Source organism: Monocercomonoides exilis (assembly GCF_001643675.1).
Source record: "Monocercomonoides exilis strain PA203 chromosome Unknown scaffold41-876177, whole genome shotgun sequence".
In the NCBI taxonomy this organism is placed as follows: domain Eukaryota; phylum Preaxostyla; order Oxymonadida; family Polymastigidae; genus Monocercomonoides; species Monocercomonoides exilis.
Window position 1 is genome coordinate 391,040 of NW_027150586.1, and position 10,824 is coordinate 401,863.

At 31.2% G+C, this 10,824-nt stretch overlaps 3 protein-coding genes across 3 annotated transcripts; 1 reads left to right on the plus strand and 2 right to left on the minus strand.

Moving 5' to 3' along the window:
* The first annotated feature begins 622 nt into the window (after positions 1-622).
* On the plus strand, positions 623-2,469 carry MONOS_18670 (uncharacterized protein). Its single transcript, XM_067871711.1, has 4 exons — positions 623-699; positions 839-860; positions 928-1,424; positions 1,479-2,469. Exons 1-4 carry the CDS (start codon positions 697-699, stop codon positions 2,238-2,240), a joined length of 1,284 nt encoding a protein of 427 aa, XP_067722529.1. The 5' UTR covers positions 623-696; the 3' UTR covers positions 2,241-2,469.
* Positions 2,470-5,593: 3,124 nt separating this feature from the next.
* MONOS_2368 (uncharacterized protein) lies at positions 5,594-7,618 on the minus strand (the record flags this gene model as incomplete). Its single annotated transcript, XM_067872284.1, has 2 exons — positions 5,594-7,387; positions 7,604-7,618. 2 exons carry the CDS (start codon positions 7,616-7,618, stop codon positions 5,810-5,812), a joined length of 1,593 nt encoding a protein of 530 aa, XP_067722530.1. The 3' UTR covers positions 5,594-5,809.
* Positions 7,619-7,719: 101 nt separating this feature from the next.
* On the minus strand, positions 7,720-10,815 carry MONOS_2369 (Autophagy-related protein 18 E (Atg18E)). The gene is made up of 7 exons (XM_067872285.1): positions 10,512-10,815; positions 10,408-10,459; positions 10,081-10,354; positions 9,885-10,019; positions 9,619-9,686; positions 8,339-9,327; positions 7,720-8,048 (listed from the first exon to the last, which is right to left on the minus strand). The coding sequence occupies exons 1-7, from the start codon at positions 10,744-10,746 to the stop codon at positions 7,852-7,854; spliced, it is 1,950 nt and encodes a 649-aa protein (XP_067722531.1). The 5' UTR covers positions 10,747-10,815; the 3' UTR covers positions 7,720-7,851.
* Between the last annotated feature and the right edge of the window lie 9 nt (positions 10,816-10,824).

The following is a 10,824-nucleotide window of genomic DNA, read 5'->3' on the forward strand; positions in this document are numbered from 1 at the left end:
TTTTTGTTGTTGTTGTTGTTGTTGTTGTTGTTGTTGTTGTTGTGATTTTTATAACTTAATTACAAATCTTTCCTTTTGTGATTTACTGTTCGATTGTTTCTTCTCTTCGTTAATACAAACTTTCTTTTACAAATTTTTCCTTTATTTTCCTCTTTTCTATTCTTTTTCATTTTAAAGATTTTCTCTTTCTCTTTCTCTTTTTGTTTTATATTCTGTTCTGCCTTGTAATATGTCTTGTCAAATGGTTACCAAGGATATTTTTTTTCATTTACAATTCTCGAGTGGTAATAGAAAAGAGGGATTCACAAAAAAATACAGAAGACGAAGAAACAAACCATGGTAATTATGTTTGTGAATGAAATGGATATTTATTCTCTGACCCTGTTCGGACTTCTTCTTCCGACTGCAACGGAATTGTGTTTCAGAAAAACACAGTTTGTTTATCTTCTGACTCCACAACTGCATCATTTAGCTTAATCAAAACTGAATATGCCATCTTCTTGCACTTTCCATCTCTTGCCATTGAAGTTGATAATTGATATTATTTAATGATAAATTAAATTATATCATCCTCATTTCAAACAACGAATATTCAATAATTCCATTCTTGATCATATCATCCATAACAATACACCTGAGAAGATTCGACTTCAATTTTTCGTATTGTTTCTTGTTGCAATTTATATTTTCTGAAGGATGGTGTGAACTCCGATATTATTATAGCTGAACCATTCATTTTTCAATTTCATGTTGTGATTAAATTTTGTTTGTATGACAAACTCTCGGGTTTTTCTTTTTTTTCTTTGTTGCAATTTATTTGAAACAAATGCGTACAAAGAACGTCGCGGATAGTTTCTATGGTTTGATGTTGTAGTTTTATTTTAATCTTTTTGGTTGGATTTCTTTCTTTATTTAAATTTTTTGAAGAATTGTTTTCCAAGCTTAAAGATTGCAATGATGCTGAGCAGAAACAGATAATTGATGAAATGAACCAAGTGATGGACAAAATGAACAAAAAAGAATTTAATACTGTTTTTACAATTGACACATTTGAGAAATTTTTCAAAATGATTGAAGAAAAGAAACTGTCAATTGGGAATGCAATTCTTTTATTGAATCACATGCGATATTGCAAAGCACAGGAAGATACTCACATTAACAGCTTTGCAAATTCTATGTTTGACAAAAATTTTGATTTGATGATTGTTAAAGAGGAGAAGAAAAATGAGGGGGAAGATGAAATTCTTTTGATTGATCTTTGTAGAAGCTTTCTTTTGTTGCATGACGAGCACACTGTGTTTTTCTTTCGACCAGCTTGCATTCATTTCCTTCTCAAAGTGGCCTTGAATAAGGAGGAAAGTGAAAAAGATCAAAAAAAAGTGGAAATGGTTTTCCTCGCGTTGAGTAACATTTGCGAACTAGAAGCATGGAAATTTATTTTTCTTTTTTTGCGTTATTGTTTCTTATTATTTCTTTAGGATCTAAGACAAGAACTGTATTTGAATGAGATCAAAGAGATCATCCAGTATCATCAAGAGCATCGCAACCTGATACAGCTTGTATATTGGTCAGTTTGGAGATTTCTGATAAACAGATTTTACTCCGACATAACTCTTGAAGGAGTGATTGTGAATGATCTCTGTTTGGGGAGAGAAGCAATTGGAGAAATTGAAGAATTGTCGAAGAACGTCGATTGGAAGAAGAAAGAAGATGAAATGAGCAAAGAAACAGAACCGAAAGAATTGCTTATGATCAATAGATGGCTTGATTCACTTGCTTATTTCTTTAAATATAGCCAATTTGGTTGCAAAGAAAATGCAGAATTGATTGCTTGCGTTGTGACATTGTGCAGAAAATCATTTGATTATTTCAAAGAAATAAGTTTCAGATCCATTAGTCTTTTTGATGCAATGATTTCAGAAAGCACTGTGAGTATTTCAGACCTTCAACAAAACGGGGTCTTTGATATTGCTTTGAAGATAATTCAGCAATCAACGTTGAATGATGATTCTATGGAGATATGCATTGACTTCTTTTGGAGGGTGCACGAAAGATTGAATGATGAGATGGTTGACGAAACGGGGAAAAAAAAACTCAAAAAGCTTAAAAGAGATATATATGAAGAAATGGAGCAAGAAGGATGTGAAGATAGCATCGCTGTGTTTTATTGGAGATTGAGTGAAGACGCTTTATTTGATGATATAGGATATACTCTTTATGTTTTGTGTGTGCATTTATAGTTAAGGTGCCATCCCAATTGGTGGATGTAACCCTTTATTATTTTGATTTTTTATGAAAAATTTTATCGTAATGAAATAATAACATGTTATTAAACTTCTTAACATGTTAAAATCAATCAAAATTATAACGAAGTTGAGTATCTTTTAACAGCATTTCATTTTTGTGAGTCACAAATGATAATTTTAAAGGGTTTGAAAGAGTAAAAGAACAAGCGCAATTTCTGGATGAAGGCGTATTCTAAAATAAAGCTATTTCATTGTTTTTATTGAGGTTTTTGGGATTTGAATAAATAAAAAAAATAACATTTGAATAAATAATATTGAGTGATGTTCACCTGGGAAGATTGCACAATATGGTAAAAAACTTTTTATAACTCCTTTTAATTTCCTATCAAATAAAATAAAAAAATTTTGCAATGATATAATTTATGTTCCCACGTGAAAAGCTTCGCCAAAATGAAAGTTAACACTTGATAATGCTTTGGTTCATATTTTTGTGAAGCTTAATGAGTGGGAACAGTAATTTGATCAGAATAAGAAATGTGTATTTGAATTTGAAATTGAACAAAATGAACTTTTCAAAAAAATCTTTTAATTCCACTATAATACTGATTCCTTATTATTCGCACCAGTATTAATTCATTAAAAATTGAATACCACATATTCTTCAAAATATTAATTTCCCGTGAAAAAATGAATATTTTTTTGAAAAAATATTTTAATATTTGAATTGGACAAAATATCTGACTTCTATCTTTTTCATTGATATTAATTGCTCTTTTGATTATAAACGAATTATTATAAAAATAGGAATAAAATTGGTTTTTATATATTTATGCAAATAATGCTTAAAGAACAACTTGATGCAATATCAATGATACCGATTTTCCGAAATTAAAGTTATATTTATTTCGAAAAATGAAAAAGTTCTATAAAGTTTTGAGTGAAACAATATTAAAATGCTTTGTTAAAAAAAGAAAAATGATTGACCGCTAGTGCTATCCCCCAGATATTATCAAAAATTAATGTGGAAAAACAAACTTTTAAAGTCTCGACTTGTTTTTGAAATCTTTAAAGAGATCGTGAATTTGATGTAAATTTTCAAAAATGCAGATTTCTTTCCTAAGTTAATAAAATGGGGAGAAATATGGGTGATTGTTTTTGAGATCATAACTATTTTCGGGGTGTTCATAATTATGAATATTCATTGTCGTTAGTAAAATAATTTTTATTCTAATAAATAAAGTTCATTTATCGTTTCTAAAGCTTCAATTTTTCACAAAAAAATAGTGTATGCGTCATAAAACAGATCTTTAACTTTTTGGTGTTCATTAATGGATATTCGTTTCAAATATTCAAACCCAAAATTTTGACAGAAAAAATATGGTTTCAAAGATAATCACCCATGTGTTTCTTCAAGCTTTTTCATTGAAAATAATTCGCTTTTTTTTGACTTTTTGAATTAAAAAAATAGGGAAAAATGGGTCCATTTTTTGACATTCTTGTGAGTTCAGAAAAGGTTCTGTTGTTATTAAAAGAAGTTTGCTCACAGATATGAAAAACCATTATTTTTTTTGAAATCTGATTCATTTTTTTTTTAAGTTTTGAATGGAACAAATATTTATTGCTTTGTGCAAAAAAAGCTAAAAAGTTCATTTTTTTCCCGAATATTAATTATATATGTAGAATTTTTTGAATAGTCGCAAATGTTCAATATCAAGATTAAACAAAAATGTTCCTTATTTGATCATTTTTTTTTCAATATATCCATCAAACTTTATCACAATGCAAATATGATATAAAAAAACTGATTTGATATGAGAATAAGTGCAAAATGACAAAGTTTGATGGATTTTTCATTAAAAACAATCGTATTGGGTGATTTTTGATTTAACCCAGTTTTTCAACATGTGCGACTATTCAAAATGAAAGAACCCTTATTGTATAATTTTGAATGTGCCTTGGAATAGAATCCCTTTCATTCGAAAAAGTTCATTGAATATTCTCATTATTCCTCTATGACCTGACAAATAACTTGAAGCCTCGTCTGTCACAAAAAACAAAAACAAAAACAAAAAAAAAAGAAAAAAAAAATATTTTTTTATATTTACATGAAATAAAATATTGCAAAAACTTCTAAAGACTTTTCAAAGCACTTTGGAAAAGATTTGTTAATAGCATCTGCAATATCTGATTGTTTTTTTGTATTTTGTCAGTGACTGTCAGTGAAGGTCAATGACAAATTGTGACAAAAAAATTCCTCAACTGACATTTCGTGACAAATAAAATAAATATTGGGAACTTGATCACATAAATAAAAAATTTGATTTTTCAAAAATAATTAGAATCGTTTTTTATCAATTTTCAAATTAATTATGTAAGTAATTAAGAATTATGAAATCGTTATAAAGAACCCTTATTGACAAATCATAAATATCTTGTCAGTCATTTTGTCATTTTTTCAATTTTCTCTTGTCATGTCACAGGGATATAATTCTCTTGTTAAAATTCTCTTCAAAAAAATTATTTATTTCGTAGACGAAAAAAAAAGAAAAATAATTGTTTGTTTTGTTACACATTTGGTGGAACCTTTTCAAACTCTTTCTTTCTTTCGAAATTAGATCCCGAAATTATACTCACAGAAATTTTGAAAATAACACATCACTTTTGTTTAAACAAAATCAATTGTTTTTAAAACTTTTGTTGCAGATTTTTTAAAATAAACTCAAAATATTAATTAATTTTTGAAAAATCATAATTAGAACTATGATTCTATTTAAGATCAGCCAAATATTTCTTAACTCTAAAAGTGTTAAAAATAGTTTTCCAAAATCAAAATTTTCAATATTTTTTTATGAACTAATATATGACAACATTATTTATTCCAATAGAATAATGAAAAGAAATTGACCAGTATTGGATTTAAAGGATTTGAATGCCATTGTTTCGAATTCAATGAAAAAAGAAAAACAAAACAAAACAAAACAAAACAAAACAAAACAAAACAAAACAAAACAAAACAAAACAAAACAAAACAAAACAAAAAAAAAAAAATTTTTTTTTTTATTTTATAAAATCAAAAAGGAATTTATTCATTTTTATTAAGAATCCATCAATCTCTCTCTCTCTCTCTTTTTTTTTTTTTTTTTTTTTTTTTTTTTTTTTTCCAACAGTGTTTGTGCCCCAAAACAGGTTTCAAGTACACGTCAGAATAAAAAATAAACAAAAGTGTAAAAACAAACTTCGAATTGAGATACTGTGTGTTCTCAATTGAACAAATTGTTTTTCCTAATCACAAATAGGTGAAAGATTTTAAAGAAGTTCTTTTTGGAAAAAAAAAAATCAACAAATTCACATTACACATAAAGTCTGTATTATCAATTTTGAGAAAAATAAAAAAGAAAGAGAATATACAAAAAAGAAAGAAATAAACATTAATTTCGTTTAATAATTTTTCTTTTCAACTGAAATGACTTAATTTCTTTATAAGTGCTAAAAAAAAAAAAGAAAAAGAAAGAAACTCAAAAATAAAACAATTCATCAAAATTTTAAAATAAGTGATGAAAGATTCATTTCCTTTGTCTCTTTGAATCTGGTTCTTCCCCTTCTCCTCCATCAATTTCTGTTGGATTTCTCTTTTTAACATCAGGTTCCTCTTGTTGCTGATATTGTTCTGATTTTTTGCTTTCACCATTATATTCAGCATTGGGCTGATTCATCACTTCAGTCGTGCTCTGGTCTGCCGAAGAGCTTTGCAGCTGCTCGGCTGGTTGCTGTTTTCCAGTTGTATCTGCGTTAACATCTTCGACAGCCGGCTTCTCAGCCTGCACAGCTCCTTCCTCGCCAACTTCCACTCGTTGCTGCTGCTGTTGCATTATACTCATCTGCATCTGCTGGTACGCGTACTGCTGTTGCTGGAAATCATTCTGCGCTCCCATTCCCGGAATACCCGCAATCGGAGCCATGCCCATGCCACCCGGAGCACCCATCTGCCCAAAGCCAGCCATTTGGTTCATAAACCACCCACCCATTGGGTTGTCAAAGGCAAGCATTGGAGCTTGCGACTGCATCTGAGATTGCAGCTGCGATGACCGGTCGCCTCTGTTGCCCTTCTTTCTGGCAGTGTAGCGCAGACCAGGGCATGCATCCTGAATGGGCTTCAGCGCAAACCCAAAGAAAAGTGGACCAGAAAGACGCGGCTGCTGTCGTTGTGGGCAATAATACTTCAGTGCTGATGTCCAAGCAGCGGTCGAGGTGGATCCTTGGAAAATAGGTGCACCTGGTTCACAGGCTTGAACAGCAAAAGTTCTGTTGCTAAATTCTGAAATGAAGAGTTTGTGAATGTATGTAACAGCAGCTCGATATTTATTTGGGACAACAATTTGATTGACTTTAGATGAAGCATGAGGATCTGTCTCTCCTCTGTTGAGTAAGTAACAGCTTCCAACACGCGAATCATGCACAACAAGAAGGATGTTATATCTTCTCCCTCCAGCAGTTACAATCACTGCACCATGCTTTCCTGGTAGCAAGTCACCTGCATCATCTCCTTCCCATGTATTATCTCCATCATCATATCTTTCAACTCTTTGATTTATTGTGGATGCAAGCAACACGTCCAGATCTTCATTTTCGTCACTTTGTCCAGATCCAGGTCCTCCTCGAATATATGGATTCTGGAAATTAAATGGACGTTGATACTGATGATATGAATAACTCTGCGTCGCTGGCTCAATTCTTGATGCAGGTATTCCAAAACCTTCCATCATGGATGATTGGATTGGAGCAGATTGAGCAGAGGGCTCTGGTTGAGGTGCAGATTCAGGTTGAGCCATTCTGCTTTGGTCAATTGTTTGTGGCATCATTTGCATTTGCCACATTTGTGTTGGGGCAGCCGCAGTCTGATATTGCATCCCAGGCTGCATCATTTGTTGCATGGCAATTTGTTGGCCTGTTTGGCCCGCAAGGACTTGAGCTCCGGCTTCTCCTCCTGCATAAGTCAAATAAGCCATTGATGCAGCAAGAGAAGGGGCTGTTTGTGTCTGGATTTGATCCACCTGTGCCTGGAGCTGCTGCTGTTGTTGAATTGAGATATCATTCACTTCATCGGAAGTCTGACCCTCAGGAGGCAGAGTCTGAGATTCTACCTGTAATTGATATTATTATATTTCATAACATACAAAAAATAAACATGAATGACAGATGGTTATCGTAGAAAAAAATATTCAAGATCAGGAAACGATCCGATTTAGGATCATAAATGATCATCAAAGGATCATCATCAAAACACAAACATGCAATCAAAAAAATACATAGAAATGATATATTTAATCAAGGAAAACTGCAAAGCAAAAAGATCACACTTTTGTATCACTCATAGTTTTACTGTAAGATCAATAATAAACTAATAAAGGTTATGTTTCGATCATACATATACTTTAATATTTGATTTTATCAATAAATATTTATTCATGAAACTACTCGTTTAAATCCATTAAGTCTTTGCTTAAACAAAAAAATGCATTTAAACATCAAAAACAAAAACCATTACATAAATAAAAGAACACAATTATTTCACAAAATATATTTATCATTCAGATGAAGATCTCTCTTAACTTCCACCAGTTTTCATCTGAGAAGAGCAATCTTCGTTATCGCAAAGCTTTCCATCTTCTTCATTTTGAGTAATTTCATTTTCCAATTCTTCATTGCGAGGCCAAGTTAACAAAGATTCTCCAATTCCCGAAAGAGTTCCTCCAACAGCAGTAGAAAGAGGAAGTTCATAGAACATTCCATCTGACACAACAACTGAATAATAATAATAATAATATTAATAAAACATATAAAATAAATAAATAAATAAAATAGAAAGAGAAAGAGAAAGAAAGAAAGAAAGAAAGAAAGAAAGAAAGAAAGAAAGAGAGAGAAAGAGAGAGATATAAACACATAAAAAAAAACAACCATAAAAATTTTGATATTCTTTTTTCTTTCTTTCTATTTTCTATTTTCTATTTTCTTTCTTTCTTTCTTTCTTTCTACCTTTTTTCTTTTTCTTTTCATCTATCTTTTTTTTTTTCCCTAATAAAAAAAAAGCATACCAACAAGTTCCCCAGTCTTCCTGTATGCACTCCATGCACATAGAGAAGACATTTCATTCAGAGAAGCAGAGACATAAGAAGGAGGAAGAGAAGAAGAAGAAGAACTTGATGAAATGTTCAAGTCAGATGAATTTATTCCAGTTGAATCAGAAGAAGAAGAAGAAGAAGAAGAAGAAGAAGAAGAAGAAGAAGAAGAAGAAGGAGAAGAAGAAGATAAATCTTTATCTTCATCTCGACCTTCTCCTTCATCCTTCAAAGAAACCTCCATTTGCATACATTCTTTCTCTTCTCCTTTCAATTTCTTCTCATTTGTCTGTTTATTATTACTATTACTATTACTATTACTATTATTATTATTATTAACATCATAATCTTCTGAATTTTTTTCTTTTTCTTTTTCTTTCTCTTCTTCTCCTTTTTCTTCTTCTTCTTTTCTTTCTTCTCCTCCTTCTTCTCCTTTTCCTTCTTCTTTAATTATTTTATTTGTTGTTTCTGAAGAATCAGAATCAGAATAAGAATCAAAAAAAGAACTGGAAGAAGAAGAAGAAGAATCAGAATTAGAAGGAGGAGGAGGATGAGAAGAAGAAGAAGAAGAAGAAGAAGAAGAATTAGAAGAAGAAGAAGCTAATGTTTCATCAGAGTTGATCATTTGGAAAGGAGAAGACGATTGAAGAAAGAGATTTGGCTGTTGGGGCTGGCTGAAGCGGAATTTGGCACAGCTTCTGGTGGAAGAGACATGGAGAGGGGGAGGAGAAGAGGGGGAAGGGGAAGGAGAAGGAGAAGAAATTGAAGAAGAAGATGGAGAGGAAGAAGAAGAAGAAGATGATGATAGAGAAGAAGAGGAAGAGGAAGAAGAAAGAGAAGAAGAAGAAGAGCGAGGTGATTCAGAATGTGATCTTTGAGTGTTCTCTTTGGCTGTATCAGAAAGAGAGGCATTTGAGAGAGGAGGGGTTGACTCACGGCGCCTTCCAAACCAGTTCATTGGATTTCTGAAAGGAAGAAAGGAAGGAATGAAAAATAGAAAAAAAGAAAAAAAGAAAGAAAAAAAGAAAAAAAGAATAAAGGAATAAAGGAAAGAAAGAAAGAAAGAAGGAATGAAAGAAGGAAAAATTAGGATACAAATTGTTGAGTGTGTGTGGGAAAATGGTGTGGAGATGTTGAATTGGAATCGAAAAAAAAAGAAAAGAAAAGGAAAAAATAAAATGTGGATAAAAAAAAAAGAAATGAAAATTGATTCAAATAAGAAAAACCAGTAAAAAAAGATTCAAACAAAAACATACAAGGCATTTCCGATTGTTTGTAGTGTGGATGATGCTGGAATTTTCAGGTCAAATACATGAACAGTTCCCTTATAGTTGAAAAAAAAGGAGATAAAATCAAAATTTGCATAATTAAATTTGAATAAATAATTAAATAAACAAATGGAAAAAAAAGAGGAGGAATTAATTTCGTAGGTTTCAAAATCATTTATTTCACAAAGAATTACTTCAAGACATGTTTTTGCACAAGAAAATTCTTGTTCTATTTTGATTTAAAAGTGACATACTCTGTTTGAACTCAATGACAAATAATGACTGTCAGAATCAAATGCCATCCCATCCACTCGACATCCGTGCATCCCTCTGAGAAAGCTGCGAAATAACGTGCCCGTTTGGACATTCCATATGTGAACATAAATTCCCTTTGAAAAAAAAAGAAGAATACAAAATTATCTTAATATATAATAAAAATATAAGTCATACATCTGTTGAAGTTGTTGCCAAAAGAGATCCATCATAATTAAATACCAAAGACTGAATATCTTTATCTTCAGCCTTTATTGTCTGCTCTTTCCCCTGGCTTAAAAAAATACAGTTCACATAACCATTCAACTGAGGTATCGCAATCACCGGGTCAATTGTACATGCCGATACAGAAAATAGATTTTTGAATTGCTTCGAAATGGGGAAAACTGCCTTTGTTTTCTTTTCTTCCAATGAAATCACTTGTAAAGAGTTGCAAACAGAAACAAGAAAACTTTGAAAAACATTTTAATAACATTCTCAACGTCAATAATTGATAATACAAACTAATTCCCTGTGAATTTTATTGCATCTATTTCTGATTGGAATGATAAATCGACTAATTTATAAATGAATCATGTGATAATTCATACAGTAAAAGAATTAGATACAATCAAGATTTTCAGATATTGTTGACAAAAAATGGACTGTAGAAGGTTCCTCAATCGTACAATAAGCACAGATATTAAGCTGAGAAGAGTAATCAATTATGCGCGCAGTTGAATCAAGTTTTCGCGAAAAAATTACAGAATGTGAAATCAAATCATAGAGGTTAAGCCCCTCAACTGTTGCTGCGCATATAATCTCATCTTTCATTTCATAACGAAGTGCAGTGATTTTTACCATAGTTTTGATGCAATCCAATCTTGAAAAGAAAAATTACAAAAAAACCAATCAAAAACCAAATAATAATATGGGCGCATC

What these genes read in the sequence shown, in the direction of transcription:
- MONOS_18670 (XM_067871711.1), top strand. An exon ending in CGTCGCGGATAGTTTCTATG is followed by an intron (nt 861 to 927) that starts GTTTGATGTTGT and finishes AATTTTTTGAAG; the next exon opens with AATTGTTTTCCAAGCTTAAA. An exon ending in GTAACATTTGCGAACTAGAA is followed by an intron (nt 1,425 to 1,478) that starts GCATGGAAATTT and finishes TTATTTCTTTAG; the next exon opens with GATCTAAGACAAGAACTGTA.
- MONOS_2369 (XM_067872285.1), bottom strand. Translation starts at nt 10,746, where the DNA reads ATGGTAAAAATCACTGCACTTCGTTATGAAATGAAAGATGAGATTATA. An exon ending in ATAAAATTCACAGGGAATTA is followed by an intron (nt 10,355 to 10,407) that starts GTTTGTATTATC and finishes TGTTTTTCAAAG; the next exon opens with TTTTCTTGTTTCTGTTTGCA. An exon ending in CAAACAATCGGAAATGCCTT is followed by an intron (nt 9,328 to 9,618) that starts GTATGTTTTTGT and finishes TCTTCCTTTCAG; the next exon opens with AAATCCAATGAACTGGTTTG.